At 46.2% G+C, this 18,299-nt stretch overlaps 1 protein-coding gene across 2 annotated transcripts in view; it reads left to right on the forward strand.

Annotated features, from left to right (window-relative positions):
- The window catches only part of TMC7 (transmembrane channel like 7), a 53,260-nt gene that overhangs the window by 23,191 nt on the left and 11,770 nt on the right, over window positions 1-18,299 (forward strand). For both annotated transcript variants that reach the window (XM_047780397.1, XM_047780398.1), the window contains exons 5-10: window positions 2,329-2,411; window positions 8,616-8,761; window positions 10,624-10,771; window positions 12,463-12,636; window positions 14,038-14,195; window positions 17,670-17,787. In XM_047780397.1, coding sequence (XP_047636353.1) covers window positions 2,329-2,411; window positions 8,616-8,761; window positions 10,624-10,771; window positions 12,463-12,636; window positions 14,038-14,195; window positions 17,670-17,787 — 827 coding nt within the window. The remainder of the gene's footprint in view (window positions 1-2,328; window positions 2,412-8,615; window positions 8,762-10,623; window positions 10,772-12,462; window positions 12,637-14,037; window positions 14,196-17,669; window positions 17,788-18,299) is intronic.

An 18,299-nucleotide genomic window follows, 5' to 3' on the forward strand; every position in this document is an offset into this window, starting at 1 on the left:
CTGGAGATGCTACCACACATCCTTTCTGCCCCATATTTTTAGCCAAAGCAAGTCACTGTCCACTCCTGGGTTCAGCAAGGCCTCTGGGAGAAGCAGTGCAGGGTAGGGAGGTGGAGTGTTCAGTAAACATAATGCAATCTGCTCCAGTGACTTTATTCCAAGGCTTTTATCTCTGGTAATGATGATACTCAGCCCTCCATTTATTTAACACCCATCATCTGCCGGACACTGTGGCAGGTGTTGCTGGACCTGTGTTTTCTTACTGAATTCTTGACACAAGTCTGATGTTCTGGGTGTGCTGTTTATGCAAAAGGGGAGAGTTTCTGTCATTCCAGAGTCGTGTATTGACCACCCTCTGGTACCAGGCTCTGTGCTCTGCGCTGGAAGTGGAGATCGCATGCTTTTACCGCATGACTCCTTTCCCCAGAAGAGCCGCCACCGAGGGGAGCCACCTTCTGAGAGAAATGGAGCTGGACTCTGAGCATCGTCACCTCCTGTCCCTGCTCTCTCCTCATTACTTCCTCTGACTACATCCTCCTACATGTGTGTGTGTGTGTGTGTGTGTTTTGTTCTTTTTTTTTTTAACTCAGCCATCAAAGGTTCCTTAAGGATCAGAAGTTCCTCTGTCCTCTTCTTACCTTCCTTCCCTTCTTCATTCCTCCCCCAAGTGTTTATTGAGCACCTGCTGTGTGCCTGAGCCGGTTCCTGGGGCTGCAGCTGGGAACGCCACACCTATATCCACAGCGACTTTCATGCACTCCAGCCAAGGGTGGGCGTTAGGAAGGGACCACACAGAGAGGTAAAAGGCATGCGTTTGTCTGGGAGGAAGGGAAAGGATAAGATGCTGAGCGGGTGGACCCTAGGCCGCTGGAGGCTGAGGGTTCCTCCAAGCCCTCTGTGAAGGCAGGGACATTTAAGGTGAGCCCAAGAGGGCAAGGAGAGGGCAGCTGTTGAAGAGTTCGGGGCAGCATCTTCGTGCAGGGGAGCAGCACCTGCAAAAGTTTAGAACTGGGAATCACTCAGTATATTAGAGAAATGAAAAGCCTAGCATGGCTTGAGAGCAGCCTTTCTGGAAAGGACCAGAAAGGATATATTTTAGGCTTAGCAGACCCTATGGTCACTGTTGCAACTATTCCGTGCTGCCGTGGTGGCACAGAAGAGGCCGTAGTCAAATGATCTGAATGTGCATGGCTGTGTTCTGATAGCACCAGATTGACAAAAACGGGCTGCCAGCCAGACCTGGCCTGAGGGCCGTAGTTGGTTGACCTCCAGGCTTGAGGACAGTGAGTGAAGAGCAGAGTGGCAGCTACCTCATTCCATCTTCCTGACTCCACTCCACATAGAATGACTGTCTGCCTATCCAGCCTAGGCCCCAGAATGAAGTCATACAGAGCAGACAGCCCAGCTGGGAGCCTCCTGGCCATCCTGGCTTAGACTAAATCAGCTGAATAAACTCCAACTGCAGACTCCTGAGGGGGAAAATACATATTTTAAGGTTCTTTGTTACACAGCAATAGCTGACTGATACAGAGGAAGGGAATCGATTTAGGTGTAATCTAGTGTCATGAAAACTGATGTTCAAAAGATTTCTTGGTTAACTATAGGTACTTTTAATTCAAAATTTCAAAAACTTAATTTTTGAAATGAAACTGCATGTTAATTTACTCCATACGTAGAGATCCTACAAAACTGGATGTGGTGGCTCAGCAGAAACGAATCTGAGTGGTAACCATGAGGATGCAGATTTGATCCCTGGCCTTGCTCAGTGGGCTAAGGATCCAGCGTTGCCATGAGCTGTGGTGTAGATTGCAGATGAGGCTCGGATCTAGCCTGGCTGTGGCTGTGGCTGTGGCGTAGGCTGGTGGCTACAGCTCCGATTCAACCCCCAGCCTGGGAACTTTTATATGCCATGGGTGCGGCCCTAAAAAGACCAACAACCAAACTGGATTTGCTTAAAATGGAATAGTTATTATATCAAGCACAGTTTTTAAGATATCTGCAAACATAAACCCCAAAATAAAATACCAATACTAGAAGAAAACCTGAAGTATAAGTGACCCATATACAAAATGTATAGAAAAAAAAATGTATAGAAAGAAAATATATCCCCAGATGTTTAGGGAGACTAGTGACTGGAGAAAATGCTGCTGTACTTGGTGCCCTTGGGTGTGGCCTACAACTAGAAAATCTCAGATTCACAAATGCACCCACTCTCAATTGTATATGGCATCTAGATGTATATACGTATACATGCATATATACACAAGCTTATGCTAGGTTATAGAGACCGAAGCTGTTTCCACTGATGTTCTTGTTCTTGTTTTGCAGATAGTCAATGCACAGCATATGCAATAAGTAGTTCTGGACTCACTTACTTTTACACTTACATCATAGACTTACTTTCTGGCACCGTAAGTATCTGACGTAATTCTGGACTTGGACCTTCCATGTGCTGAACATAGATTAATTTAAGGATCCGCTTTCTAAATGTCTGCAGTGAGAGCCAAACACAAGTGTTGACCGACGTCCCCATAAAAGAAACAGGATTCGCAGTGGCCTTCTTGGCAAGGATGACATGTATCCGCCCCCTCCTGGGATGTCCAGGAAATGTGCTTTGTCACTTTCAGCCTTTGGCTTCTTCCTGATGCCTGCTACCTTTGCGTGGACCTGCAGCAAGATCTGAGGTCCCCCATAGAAAGAAGGTTTAGTGAAAATAAACCCAGATAGGCTCAGTTCCGGTTAACGAACCCAACTCATATCCAGGAGGACTCAAGTTCGATCCCTGGTCATGCTCAGTGGGTTAAAGGTCGGGCATTGCCACGAGCTGTGGTGTCGATCACAGACGCAGCTCCGATCCTGCGTTGCTGTGGCTGTGGTGTAGGCCAGCGGCTGCAGCCCCGATTCCACCCCTAGCCTCGGAACCTCCATATGCCGCAGGTGTGACCCTAAAAAGCCAAAAAAAAAAAGAAAAAAAAGAAAAGGAAAGAAAGAGAAAGAAAATAAACCCAGACAAAATTTATCTCACTTCTCTGACATTGAAAAACCTTGACATTTTGTGGTCCTGGACCACCTGGGTGAAAGTTGTGACTCTTCTCCCTAGAAATTACACACATGGGCATACATGTGCACACACTGCACTTGTCCACACACGTGAATACACTCCCTAAAATCCCTGATAAGTCTATTAATCCCAAGGTAACCCTGCTGCTCTAAAGTGGAATTAATCTCATCCTTCCTATAGTAGTTTCAAAAGATTTTTTATTCTTTATTCTAAAAAGTGATTTTGGAGGTTCCCCTTGTGGCTCAGCAGTAACAAACCCGACTAGTATCCATGAGGACTCGAGTTTGATCCCTGGCCTTGCTCAGTGGGTTAAGGATCCGGTGTTGCCGTGAGCTGTGGTGTAGGTCACAGAAGCAGCTTGGACCTGGCGTTGCTGTGGCTGTGGTATAGGCCGGCAGCTGCAGCTCTGATTTGACCCCTAGCCTGGGAATTTCCGTATGCCACAGATGTGGCCCTAAAAAGACAAAGAAATTAAAAAAAAATAGATTTTTTTTGGAGTTCCTGTCTTGGCTCAGCGGAAATGAATCTGACTAGTATCCATGAAGATGCAGGTTTGATCCCTGGCCTCACTCAGTGGGTTAAGGATCCAGCCTTCCTGTGAGCTGAGGTGTAGGTTGCAGACGCAGCTCACATCTGGTGTGGCTGTGGCTGTGCCATAGGCCAGTGGCTATAGCTCCTATGCACAGGCCGCCTGCCCACCCACAGCAACGACATATTGGGTCCCAGGGCAAGAAACCCTAGTCCAGAAGGTGAGACAGCCACTATTCACAGATGCAATCTTACCTGCTGAAAAAAAGGGTAAGATTAAAAAATGAAAGCACACCCCCCAAAATTGTTTTTTTCCTTTTTTTCTTTTCTGGTCACACCTGCAGCATGCAGAAGTTCCTGGGTCAGGGATAGAACCTATGCCACAGCGGCGACCCGAGCCACTACAGTGACAAAGCCAGATCCTTAACCCACTGAGACACATGGGGACTCCAAATAAAATCTTTTTTTCTTTCTTTTTTCTTTTTTCTTTTTAGAGCAGTACCCGAGGCATATAGAGGTTCCCTGGCTAGGGGTTGAATTGGAGCTATAGCTGCTGGCCACAGCACAACAATGCTGAGTCTGTGACCTACACCACGGCTCGCTTGCTAACTCATTGAGCGAGGCCAGGGATTGAACCTACATCCTCATGGATACTAGTCAGATTTCTGCTGAGCCACAAGGGGAACTCCTGTTTTGTTTTGGTTTTTTTGTTTATTTGTTTTGGCCCAGCCTGTGGCATGTGGAAGTTGCAGGGCCAGGGATCGAACTGGTGCCACAGCAGCAACCTGAGCCACTACAGTGACAAGGCAGGATCCTTAACCAGCTGTGGCATAATAGAACTCCCACTGCATTTGATTTTGAAAAAGTGGTTCTTACATAGCTGGGCTCATGTTTTCCTCAAAACTGCCATAAGAGGAATTGCTGTGGCTGCGGGGTAAGCCGGCACCTGCAGCTCCAATTCAACTCCTAGCCCGGGAACTTCCATATGCTGCAAGGGCGGCCGTAAAAAGAAGAAAAAAAAAACAAAATGAAGTATTCCGAGCATAATGAGCAAGTAGCACTTTTACAACCACCTTTTTTCCCTGTGTTTTTAAAATCTTCACTGATGCGTTACAATATGCCTGTCACGTGTATTCACTGAAAAACACTGTTTTCAGCATTGCAGGTAACTAGCATCCTTACATCTTTTTGCATGTGGTTTTTTCTTAACTGAGATATGATTGGCGTATAACATTGGATATGTTTGAGGTGTGCAGCCCATTGGTTTGATACATTTATATATTGTAATCTGATTACTACAGTAGTTTTAGCTAATAGCTTTATCATGTCACATAGAATATTTTTTTTCTTTTTAGGGCCCCACCTGCAGCATATGGAAGTTCCCAGGCTCGGGGTCAAATTGGAGCCACATCTGTGACCTACACCACAACCACAGCAACGCTGGATCTTTAACCCATTGATCGAGGCCAGGGATCCAGCGTGCATCCTCATGGACACTATGTCTGGTTCTTAACCTGCTGAGCCACAGCGGGAACTCGGGTCACATATAAATTTAAATTTATTTATTTATTTATTTATTTTGTCTTTTTAGGGCTACACTCATGGCATATGGAGGTTCTCAGGCTAGGGGTCCAATCAGAGCTGCAGCCACCGTCCTACACCACAGCCACAGCCACGCCAGATCCTTAACCCACTGAGCGAGGCCAGGGATCGAACTTGCCTCCTCATGGACACTAGTCAGATTCGTTACCACTGAGCCATGATGGGAACTCCTCTTTTTTTTTTAATTAATTTATTTTTTTGGTCAATTTAAATTTAAATATGTCCAAGAGGGAGATGGCCAGAGAGATCAAGCAGGAGCTTGTCTTTGCTAAAAACAGTTGAGCCACGCTCATGGTTAATCAGAGAAGTTATTTTCCAGGCCCAGGGGACCTTTGTCCTTCCATGTTACATAATTTTGTGTGAGCGATGGATGGCAGCCCTGATAGCAACCTGGGGCGATAAAAACAGGTTTTGTGTAGTTGAGCGAGTTTTTATGGCCTGTGTGTCCCAGCTTTGGGAGAGTTAAAGAGACAATGGAGGGAGTTCTCTTGTGGTACAGCGGGTTTAGGATCCAGTATTGTCGCTGCTGTGATTTGGCTCACTGCTGTGGTGTGGATTTTATCCCTGGCTGTGAAACTGGCACATGCCATGGGTGCATCCCCCCACCCCCCCCAAAAAAATGAGAAGAAGGAGTCTTCTGTTTCTACTTTTTTATTTTATTTTATTTTTTTGTCTTTTCAGGGCCGCACCCACGGCATATGGAGGTTCCCAGGCTAGGGGTCTAATCGGGGCTGTAGCCTCTGGCCTACAGCAGAGCCACAGCAACACCAGATCTCAGCCACTTCTCACACCACAGCTCACGGCAACGCCGGATCCTTAACCCACTGAGCAAGGCCAGGGATCGAACCCACAACCTCATGGTTCCTAGTCGGGTTCGTTTCTACTGCTCCATGACAGGAACTCTTGTTTCTGCTTTTTTAAAAAAACGTTTATTTTACTCAGTGTCAAATATTCATTGTTATCATAGAAAAATATAAGCCTTATACAGTAAAAAAAAATGAAATTACCTCTTCCTCTAACACCACCAAACCTCTAACTCTGGGCTTCATAGCTCTCTTGACTTTTCTTATGCACTTACGTGGTCTTCTTAGTATACTTTATTTATTTATTTATTTGTCTTTTTAGGACCACACCCGTGGCATATGGAGGTTCCCAGGCTAGGGGTCCAATTGGAGCTGTAGCCGCCGGCCCACACCACAGCCACAGCAATGCCAGATCCGCGTCTGCAACCTACACCACAGCTCACGGCAACACCAGATCCTTAACCCACTGAGTGAGGCCAGGGATTGAACCTGCAAGCTCGTGGTTCCTAGTCAGATTCGTTAATCACTGAGCCATGACGGTAACTCCTTCTTAGTATTTTCTAATGTGGGTTTTCATGGTCTAGCCAGTCCCCTACTGATGGACATTCAGGTTACTTCCCTCTTCCCCCCCTTACAGACAGTGCTGTACTGCACAGCTAGGCACTCCGGGTACTGTTTCTGCTTCCTGTGTGTGTTCCCTTCCTCGTGCTCCTAGACTGTTTGATCCTTGCTCTCTAAGAGGAGTTGGAGGTATTCAGTTATCCCCATCATAAGAAGTTATGGGGCGTTCCCGTTGTAGCTCCGCAGGTTACAAACCCAGCTAGTATCCATGAGGATGCGGGTTCCATCCCTAGCCTTGCTCCCTGGGTTAAGGATCTGGCGTTGCCGCGAGCTGTGCTGTAGGTTGCAGACATGGCTTGGAATGGGTGTTGCTATGGCTATGGTGTAGGCCAGTGGCTACAGGTCTAATTTGACACCATCTAGGCCGGAGGTGTGTCTCTAAAAACAAAAAAAAAAAAAAAAAAGAAGGAAGGAAGAAAAAAAAAAGAAGTCCCAGGATGCTCTCTGCTATATTTTCAGATAGGCCATCTTTAGGTTTTCAAGGATTTTTGTTTTGTTCTGTTCTTGTCGTAGCCTTAATTGAGTTACAATTCACATGTCACACAATTCACCCAGTTAATGTGTCCAAGTCAAAAAAAAATAAAATAAATGAAGTGTCCAAGTCAGTGGTTTTTATTATATTCACAGAATTGAACATTTTCAGCACCTCAAAAAAAAACCCTGTGTCCTTTATCACCTGCCAGTTCCCCTCATCAGTGCTGAGCAACCATTAACCTCTTTTGTCTCCAGGAAATGCTGATTCATGACATGTCATATCAATGGAATCATAATACATGGTCTTTTGTCCCTGGCTTCTTTCACTTGCAAGCTTTTAAGTTTCATCCACGTTGGAGCATCTATCAGCCTTTCATTCCCTGTTCTGGCCAAATAAGACTCCAGTGAATGGAAATACTGAATTTCGTTTATGTATTCAAGATGACTATATAAATTGAATGAATATATAAATGCATGATTCGGGGTGGTTTTCACCTTTTGGCTGTTATGAATAATACTCTTAAGAACATTCACATACAAGATTTTTTTTTTTTTTAATTTGGGTGCAATGGAATCTCTTTGTGGTTTTGATTTAAGTTTCCCTAACAGCTAATGATGTTGAATATCTTTTCATGTGCTAATTGGCCCTTTGTAATCTTCTTTGAATAAATGTCAGGATCCTCTTTCCATTTTTTTGAGTGTGGCATGTGGAAGTTCCCAGGCCAGGGATTGAACCTGAGCCATAGCAGTCACCTGGGCCACTACAGTGACAATGTCAGATCCTTAACCTGCTGCACCCCAAGACAACTCCTCCACTTACGTTTTTTTTTTTTTCTTTTTTTGGCCAACCTGCAGCATGTGCAGTTCCTGGGCCAGGGATCAGATCCGAGTTGCAGTTGTGACCCAAGCCACACCTGCAGCAATGCCAGATCCTTAACCCACCGTGCCAGGCTAGGGATCAGTGCATCCCAGCGCTCCTGAAATGCTGCCTATCCTGTTGCACCATGGCGGGAACTTTTCTACAATTGTGGGGGTTTGTTTTGTTTTTTTTTTTGTTTTGTTTTGTTTTGTTTTGTTTTGTCTTTCTGTCTTTTCTAGGGCTGCACCTGTGGCACGTGGGGTCGAATAGGAGCTGTAGCCACCAGCCTACGCCACAGCCACAGCAACGCCAGATCCGAACAATGTCTGTGACCTACACCACAGCTCACGGCAATGCCGGATCCTGAACCCACTGAGCAAGGCCAGGGATCGAACCTGCATCCTCATGGTTCCTAGTCGGATGCGTTAACCACTGAGCCACGACGGGAACTCCTACACTTGTGTATTTTTAATGCTTAGGCTTTATCCGTGATTTATTCCCCTGACATAAACTGAGCATCTTGTATATTTCTGGAATTTTTCCAGTCTCTGGGAATTCAGGGATGAACAGTGACACTGGAATGTGAATTCCTGGAGGCAGAGACTAGGATCCTGGTTCCCTGCAGTCACCTCACCAGTCTGACCTCATGCCCTTGGCTTTGTTTCAGGGTTTCTTGGAGGATACCTACCTCTTTTATGGACATTACACCATTGATGGGGTAAAATTTCAGAACTTCGTCTATGACCTGCCTCTGGCTTATTTGTTAAGCACAGTTGCCTACCTGGCCCTGAGTCTTCTTTGGATAGTAAAAAGGTAAAGTTTACCTTGTTGTTTTGTTCTCTTTGAATTATTATTAGTAGTAGTAGTAGTATTTGCTTTTTAGGGCCACGCCCACGGCACATGGAAGTTCCCAGGCTAGGGTCCAATCAGAGCTACAGCTGCTGGCCTACAGCACAGCCACAGCCCCTCATCTGCGACCTACACCACAGTTCACAGCAATGCTGGATCCTTAACCCACTGAACAAGGCCGCTGGATCCTTAACCCACTGAACAAGGCCACATCCTCATGGATCCTAGTCGGATTTGTTAACGACTGAGCCATGAAGGGAACCCCAAACCCCATTTTCTTTTTTTTTGTTGTTGTTGTTGTTGTTGTTGTTATTGTTGTTGTTGTTGCTATTTCTTGGGCCGCTCCCGCGGCATATGGAGTTTCCCAGGCTAGGGGTCTAATCGGAGCTGCAGCCACCGGCCTACGCCAGAGCCACAGCAACGCGGGATCCAAGCCACGTCTGCAACCTACACCACAGCTCACGGCAACGCCGGATCGTTAACCCACTGAGCAAGGCCAGGGACCGAACCCGCAACCTCATGGTTCCTAGTCAGATTTGTCAACCACTGCGCCACGACGGGAACTCCCCCATTTTCTTTATCTGTGAAATGCACACACCTAAAAGAGTTGTTGGGAGGATTAACTGAAATAAGGCAGGTAAAGAATTTAGTACTGGGCGTGGCACCCTGTCGACATTTATTAAATTAAAATCATCATCATCATCACCGAATTAGCCCCAGTTCTGCCACTAGCTCTCTGGATCTAGGGAAATAATTTTCCTGTCTCTGGAGCTCAGCTTTCTAATCGGTAAAATATTGGTTGAGTCTAAATCAGACCATTCAACTATGGTCGCTCAGACTCACCATGGAGCTTTATAAAGAGTATATTTCTGGACCCCACAGGCCACCTACTAAGTTAGAACTCTCAGCCTATGAAACCCCCTGGGAGTCTGCATTTTGCAAAAGCACCCCCGGTAGTGGTGATGTAATAAATTCTTTGCTGTCAGCCTTTGGCAGGGGGACTGATTATTTTAATTCCTTCCACTTCTGTCGTCTTCCCAACTCAGTTGCAAATCTTAAAAGTACCGTTTCAGCGACAGTGTATGGCCTTTGATGTTTTTTATCCGGTGCCAGAGTGTATTATTTTCCATGAAAGCATTTGAATGATTATAAATTTGTGCACCAGAGGCGCATCTGACTGAAACGGGTGCTCACTAGATAATTGGCCGTTTGGACCATTTAAGTCATTTATTCACGCATTTCTCCATCATTTGGATAGTGGCCATATTTATATCCAGGCATAAAGGTGGCAAGACAGCCAGGGTACCTACCCTCAAGGAATTTAAAATTCAGTCAGGATAAGGGGCTCCAAGCAGTAAAACACATAAGATGATTGTGGATTCAGTTCATTGCCGTGAAGGAAATTAAAGAGACTCACTTGAAGTCACAACTTTAGATGTGGTAGTGGGGAATCTGTGGAGGGGATAAGAAGGAGCCAACCTCGGGAAGAGGAGAGGCCAGAGGGAACTGCAGGTGCAAAGGCCCTGAGGCTGGAGGATAGGTTTCCGTGTTTATGGAAAGGAGAAAAAGCCATTGTCATTATGGGCCTACGGGAGGAAAGATGACCTCGTGCAAGGTCATGCAAGACCTCTAGGCTGTGTCGAGAGAGTTTGGATTTTATTCCAGCTGTGCCAGAAGCCACTGAATGGATGAAAAGAAACAATTTGCAACAATGAGATGCCGGGGTAGCGGCCCCATATTTAGAATGGTTCAGAACTTGGCCGCGCATGTCCAAGTGGATGCAAGATGCATGGCCCTATGTTTTGTGGTGGTTCTTTTGGGGTCAGGTCAGTGGAAGGGTTCAAAATCAACCTGATCCGGAGTGAGGAGCACTTCCAGAGTTACTGCAACAAGATCTTCGCGGGCTGGGATTTCTGCATCACCAACCGCAGCATGGCAGACCTGAAGCACAGCAGCCTGCGCTATGAGCTCCGGGTGAGTGCCGCTGGGTCCACTCTTGGCGGGGGTGGGGTGGCAGCTTGGAAAGGAGCTTGATGAAGGCCTCATCAAGACAACCCCAGTGCTTAGCTACCTTCCGTTATGTAGTTTTTTTTGTTTTTTTTTGTAAGGGCCGATGCAGCTTCTGGAAGTTCTCGGACTAGGGATTGAAGCAGAGCTGCAGCTGCCAGCCACAGCCACGCCAGATCAGAGCCACGTCTGTGACCTATGCTGCAGCTTGCAGCAATACCAGATCCTTAATCCACTGAGTGAGGCCAGGGATCAAACCCAAATCCTCACAGACACTATGCTGGGTTCTTAACTTCTGAGCCACAAGGGGAACTCCTCCCCTATGTAGTTTTTAAGAGCTGTTTTCAGAAAACTGCTTCCTTTCTGGGGTCGATCACCTTAGACCCAAGCATGGAGCTGAGGCTGGGAACCCCCTTGTCCACTGTATATTGTCATTTTTACGTCTGATGAAAACCTGTCATGAACATGGCTTAAACCAAGAGGAATAAGACTAAGCGGGAATGTTATGGGGACAAAGTAGAGCAGAGAGAACATGAAAAGGAGAATTTCCAAACTAACAAGGAGAGAGAAGAAGCAACAAATAGCATCTTGCTCTGATGTGCTCCGAAAAGGAGAGGAGGCCGCCTGCCCAGATCCCTGCCTTGCAGATGGGGACCATCTGTATCCACAGTTTTTTTCTTCCCATTCTCAAATCTGGCTTCCCAGAGAGATCCTGACAGCACTAGGACACTGAATAGGTCTGAAAATAAACAGAGGAGCTATTAAAAATACATCTGAAAAAAGGGAGTTCCCGTCATGGCTCAGCAGTAATGAACCTGACTAGTATCCATGAGGATATGGGTTCAATCCCTGGTCTTGCTCAGTAGGTTAGGGATCTGGCATTGCCTTGAGCTGTGGTGTAGGTCGCCGACGTGGCTCAAATCTGGCATTGCTATGGCTGTAGTGTAGGACGGCAGCTACAGCTTTGATTTTGATTCGACCCCTCGTCTGGGAACTTCCATATGCCAAGGGTGTGGCCCTATAAAAGCCAAAGCTAAATTAAATTACACTATCTATGCTGAAGCATCAAAAACAAAAACAAAAAACGGAGGAGACAATGATATCAAAAACTTAATAAAATAAGACGGAAGGAATCAAATCAAATGTGACATTTGTTTAAAGCAATAACACAAGGTTCTCTGGTGACCTAGTTAAGAGCTGGCTTAAAACAGTCAAGAGCTGTTAGCAGAAAACTGCTTCCTTTACAGCTCTGGTGTCACTGCTGTGGCTTGGGTCACTGTTGTGGTGTGGGTTCGATCCCTGGCCCAGGAACTTCTGCATGCCATGGGCTCAGCCAAAACAACACAAACAAAAAAAACAAAACAAGAAAAGAAAGAACGCATGCTACGTATAAGGCATGAATACATTATGGTTCTGTTTTCAAAGGTATTACATCTCATTGCCATCTTAAGTAGGAGGTTCTGCCTTGCCTTAGGCCTTTGGTAGACATGGAAACTAGTTGGGCTTGGTCTGGGGAAGTTATACTGGGGGAGATGAATATTTCAGGAATGTTTAAAGATGGAGCAGGAGGGTATGAGGGTACGAGTTAGAGCCCCCCCCCCACACACACAGTATCCCTTCATCTCAGTGCTCACAAATGAGTTTGCTTTGGTTCTTAGGCAGATCTGGAGGAAGAAAGAATTCGGCAGAAAATAGCAGAAAGGACCTCAGAAGAAACAATACGGATTTACTCTCTGAGGCTGTTTCTGAACTGTCTCGTGCTGGCTGTTTTAGCAGCATGCTTTTATGCCATCTATAGAGCAACGATATTCTCGCAAGAACACATGAAAAAGGTAAGCGCTCCTGAAAGTCAATTTTACTTTTACTCTGGTTGGACATTATATGTGCTCCTTAGCAAACCTCTGGGGAAGTGCTGTCATCATTCTCTTTTACCTATGGCTGATGGGACAGAGAACCAAATATCAGAGTCACTCATTTCCACTCTTAGTAGAAAAAAAAAAGCATCCAAAATAGCGTATTTGGGATACCTGCTCCTTCTGGAATTTGCAATGTTCAAATCCCCAATTCCACTACTTACTAACTGGGGCTTCAGTTTACTTAAAATAATGGAGGTTTTTTTTTTTTCTTTTTTTTGGCTTCACCCATGGCATGCAGAAGATCCCAGGCTGGGGCTGGAACCCACACCACAGCAGTAACCTGAGCCACAGAGGTGACAATGCTGCATCTTCAACCGCTAGGCCACAAGGGAACTCCAATAGCGGTTTTAAAAATTCAGGTTAATCTAGTGGCTCTGTTTCATGGAATGAATCATCAGGGGCCTGGGTTCCTTCCATCCTACAGTTCTGCCATTTTAGGATTGGCCTTCTGTGTGGTACAGGGTAACTCACGTGTTCACATTCTAGCCAATGAGAAGGAAGGGAAGGAGGTGGGGAGGGCTCAACCTGGAGATTACACTTAAAGCTTCTACTTATAGGAGTTCAGTGGTAGTGAACCCGACTAGCATCCGCGAGGATGCGGGTTTGATCCCTGGCCTCACTCAGTGGGTTAAGGATCCGGCGTTGCTGTGAGCTGTGGTGTAGGTCACAGACGCAGCTCGGATCCGGCATTGCCATGGCTGTGGTGTAGGCTGGCAGCTACAGCTCCGATTCAACTCCTAGCCTGGGAACTTCCATATGCAGCCCTAAAAAGACAAAAAAAAAAAAAAATCACCTTCCACTTATATTCCTAGGTCAGAATTTAGTCATACGGCTATACCTAGCCACAATGAGAGGCTAGGAAATTTAGTTTTGTCCCAGACAGCCATATATGTGACTAAATAGCCTATTATTATAAAAGAAGAGAGTGGCTATTTGAGTCATTTAGTTCTGCAGCCTTGAAAATGATTTCAATTGCCCATTGACACAGAATGCATAGATTTTTTTTTTTTACTACTTCCCCTTAATAAATGCAATAGAGCTCATTCTTCTTTCCCTGTGGTACTGAATTGTGTTTCCTGGAAGACCCAGTGACGGAGATGGCTTATTTTTTGGGCCCCATTGAACGACATGTTAGGTTTGCTAAACACGTAGTTTTTTTCTCGTCTCGTTTTAATGAGATGGAATAGACATACAACACTGTCTAAGTTTCAGGTGTTCAGCCTACATATGACATACTTATTGGGTTCTTTTAAGGGCAATTCACTTGTGATGCCTCTTCCTTTATGAGATTCCTGACCAGCTGTGTTATCTTCGTAGGAAATTGACAAGATGGTCTTCGGAGAGAACCTCCTGATATTGTACCTGCCTTCTATTGTGATCACGCTGGCCAATTTTATCACCCCGATGATCTTTGCCAAGATCATCCACTATGAGGATTATTCCCCAGGCTTTGAGATCCGGCTGACGATCCTTAGGTGAGGCCTAGATATGCTGGGCAGGCCACCACTCGTCTCCTCCCCTGCCCACGGCAGACTTTGCTAATCCCTTGTGGCACCTTTCCCTGCTGAGCCGAGAATCCTCTTCAGCCTTCAGATGACCCCTACAGATGACTCAGAGTTTGCACTTGCAGCGAAATCTCTTTGACTTCTGTGTCTACTCAGCTGCTGTCTATTTTTGGTTCGTGTATTAGCACATGGACAGCGGAGGGCATAGGGTGGGGGCCTTGGAGGAGGTGTTGCTCTCAAGAGATTGGAAATGACAAATGAATACCAGTAGGAGAGTGACGAAATGAGAGAAGGGAAGGTACCTGATGACAGGTATGTTATTTGGCAAGTTGCAGCTGGGGCTCAGTCCTGTGGGACACCTCTGGGAGTTTGCGTGGAAAATATCTCAGAATTGTCCTGCTCAGTAGAGTATGTATCCTCTGGCAAAATGTTCCTCCTCCCCTGCCTAAGGGTGGCTGGCTCCCAGAGGCGTTAACTCACCCCCCCACACACTCACAGGCCTTGGGAAGAGAGTTACTATAAGAACTTGTGGTGCAGGAGTTCCTGTCATGGCTCAGCAGGAATGAATCTGACTAGCATCCATAAGGACGCAGGTTCGATCCCTAGCCTTGCTCAGTGGGTTAAGGATCCAGCCTTGCTGTGCTGTGATGTAGGTTGCAGATGTGGCTCAGAGCCCGCATGGCTGTGGCTGTGGTGTAGGCCAGCAGCTGTAGCTCTGATTCGACCCCTAACCTGGGGAACTTCCATTTGCTTCAGATGCAGCCCTAAAAAGCAAAAAAAAAAAAAAAAAAGAGAGAGAGAGAGAGAGAAAGAACTTGTGATGCGCAAACTTTTGCTAGAATGAGTGCTGAAAAAATATTACTGACTGTGTGTACCACAGTTGATTTATCATAATTTGTTGTCATATCTCTTCTCATACTACATAACTATTCAGTTTCATAAAAAAATAAAATAAAAAATAAATGACAGCTGTAAAGCCAAGCTCAGGGAATTAACACATGTGAGTTAAGGGAGACCAGATGAAAAAAGACTCTTTTTTGGCCATGCCTTTGGCATGTGGAAGTTGCCAGGCCAGGGACTGAACCCGAGTCACAGCTGTAACCAGAACCACAGCAATAACAATACCAGGTCTTTAACCCTGTGAGTCACTAGGGAGCTCTGTTTTTGTTTGTTTGTTTGTTTGTTTGTCTTTTGTTGTTGTTGTTGTTGCTATTTCTTGGGCCACACCCGTGGCATATGGAGGCTCCCAGGCTAGGGGTCCAATCGGAGCTGTAGCCACCGGCCTACGCCAGAGCCACAGCAACTCGGGATCCGAGCCGCGTCTGCAACCTACACCATAGCTCACGGCAACGCCGGATCGTTAACCCACTGAGCAAGGCCAGGGACCGAACCCACAACCTCATGGTTCCTAGTCGGATTCGTTAACCACTGCGCCACAACGGGAACTCCTCTGTTGTTTTTTGTTTGTTTGTTTTTGGGGGGTTTTTTTGGGGGGGTGTCAATGAATTTTACTACATTTATAGTTGTACAATGATCATCACATCCCAGTTTTATAGCATTTCCATCCCAAACCCCTGACACATCCCCACCCCAAACCTGTCTCCTTTGGAAACCGTAAGTTTTCCAAAGTCTGTGAGTCAGTATCTGTTCTGCAGAGAATTTCATTGTGGGGAGCTCTGTTTTTTAAAAAAAATCTTCTTATTTTGGAAATTTTCGAACAGGCCATATAATGAACCCTTATGTGTGCCTGTCACTTAGTTTCAACTATTTACCAACATTTTACCAATCTTGTTTCATGTGGTCCTCCCACTCTGCTGGATTATTTGAAGCAAATCTCAGGCAAAGTGTCCTTTCATCTCTAAACACTTCAACATATCTCTAAGTGACAACGACTTTTCTTTTTTTATCATCGTCACACCTCATAGAATTAAGTCGGTTCCCTGAGGGAGTTGCGGAAGGCTTTCTGTGATTGGTTTGTGCAAACCAAGACCCAAAGAAAGGCCATGTGTTGGGTTGGGTTGTTAGGTCTTTCTCTCTCTCTCTCTTTTTTTTTTTTTGGCCGCACTCAGGGCATGTGGCGGTTCCTAGACCAGGAATTGAACCCACGTCACAGCAGTTACCAGAGCCACAGGGTGATAGCACTGGATCTTTAACCCGATGTGCCACCAGGGCACTCCACGGGTTGTTAATATCTCTCAAATCCCTTTTATTCTTTCAAGAATCCCCCTCCTTTGGCTGTTCCTGTCATGACTCAGTGGTAATGAACCCGGCTAGTATCCATGAGGATGCAGGTTCGATCCCTGGTCTTGCTGTGGCTGTGGTGTAGCTCTGATTCGATCCCTAGCCTGGGAACTTCCATATGCCATGTGTGTGGCCCTTGGGGGAAAAAAAAAAAAAAAAGGCGTTTTCCTCACTTGAATCCTTTTTTCCCTGGCAGCTCTCATTTGCATGCTTCCTATTTTTCTTGCCAACTTCACACATTTTGTTTTCTTTTAAAAATAGAGTTGTGGCATTCCTGCTGTGGCACAGTGGGTTAAGAATCTGAGACTGCAGCGGCTCAGGTCCCAGCAGAGGCGTGGGTGTGATCCCTGGCCTTGTGCAGTGGGTTAAAGGATCTGGTGCAGATCACAGCTGCAGCTCAGATTCAGTCCCTGGCCCGGGAATGTCCATATGCTGTGGGTGTGGCCATTAAATAAATAAAAATAAAAAATAAAAATAGAGTTGTATCAGCAGGAAACTCTGCAGGGCAGTTTTTTCATTTCTCAATATGTTAGCCGTCTCTCAAAGCTGATACTTAGAAGATGCATTTAGTTCTTTTCAGAAATTGTTTGGAGCCTGCCTCTGTTGTCATGGATTTAGGAGTTCCCAGCTTTCTGGTCTGTTTTTTTTTTTTTTTTTTAATCTGCCATTTAAAAAAAAAAAATCATGGTAGGAGTTCCCATTGTGGTTCTGTGGGTTAAGAACCCAACATAGTGTCTGTGAGGATGCAGGTTGATCCTAGCCTCGCTCAGTGGGTTAAGAATCCAGCCTGGCCTCAGGCTGCAGTGTAGGTCCCAGATGTGGCTTGGATCCTGTATGGCTTTGGCTATGGTGTAGCCCAGCAGCTGCCGTTTTGATTCTACCCCCAGCCAGGGAACTTGGATATGCCACAGGTATATAGCCGTAAAAAGAAAAAAAAATTGTGATAAAATATAGATGACATAGAATGTACCATCTTGGCTACTTTGAAGGGTACAGTTCCGTGGCATGAGAATTGTACATTCTCGGTGTTCTGCCATCATCACCACTGTCTGTTTCCAGAACTTGCTCATCATCCCAAATAGAAACCCTGCGCATTTGTGGGTTTGCTGTTGAGAAAGGCAGCTTCCCCACACCCTGGTCCAAGGGGCCAGGCTGCCTCGATTCCTCCTTTCTCATCCTCCCTCCCCCTGCTCTTTCCTGCAGGTGTGTCTTTATGCGGCTGGCCACCATCTGTGTGCTGGTGTTCACCCTGGGCTCCAAGATTACATCCTGCGACAACTACTCGTGTGAGCTCTGTGGCTACAACCAGAAACTCTACCCGGTGAGGCTGCAGGGATGGGCGCATCCTGGCCGGTGGGTCACGGGGTAATAGCATCAAGGTCAAGAGGATGGCGCTTGAAGCCAAGGGTTTGAACCCCATAGAGCCCCTTCCTTCTTTCCTTCCTTCCTTCCTTCTTTGCTATTTAGGGCCCCACCTGCAGCATATGGAGGTTCCCAGGCTAGGGGTCGAATCAGAGCCGCAGCTGCCAGCCTGCAGCACAGCCAGAGCCACGCTAGATCCGAGTCACATCTGCAACTTACACAGCTCACGGCAACGCCGGATCCTCAAGCCACTGAGCGAGGCCAGGGATCGAGCCCGTGTCCTTATAGATACTAGTCAGATTCATTTCCACTGAGCCACAACGGGAACTCTCGATCCACTTTCATGCTGGGTCGCAGAATCTGGCACAGCCGGCACTTCTAAGGTCTTGAAAACCAAAGTCTGTGCTGGAGCTCAGAGGAGTGTCGGCCGATGGCTTCCGGAGACAGCAGGGTTGGGGCTGGACATGGCCT

Source organism: Phacochoerus africanus, chromosome 5, assembly GCF_016906955.1.
Source record: "Phacochoerus africanus isolate WHEZ1 chromosome 5, ROS_Pafr_v1, whole genome shotgun sequence".
NCBI classification, from domain to species: domain Eukaryota; kingdom Metazoa; phylum Chordata; class Mammalia; order Artiodactyla; family Suidae; genus Phacochoerus; species Phacochoerus africanus.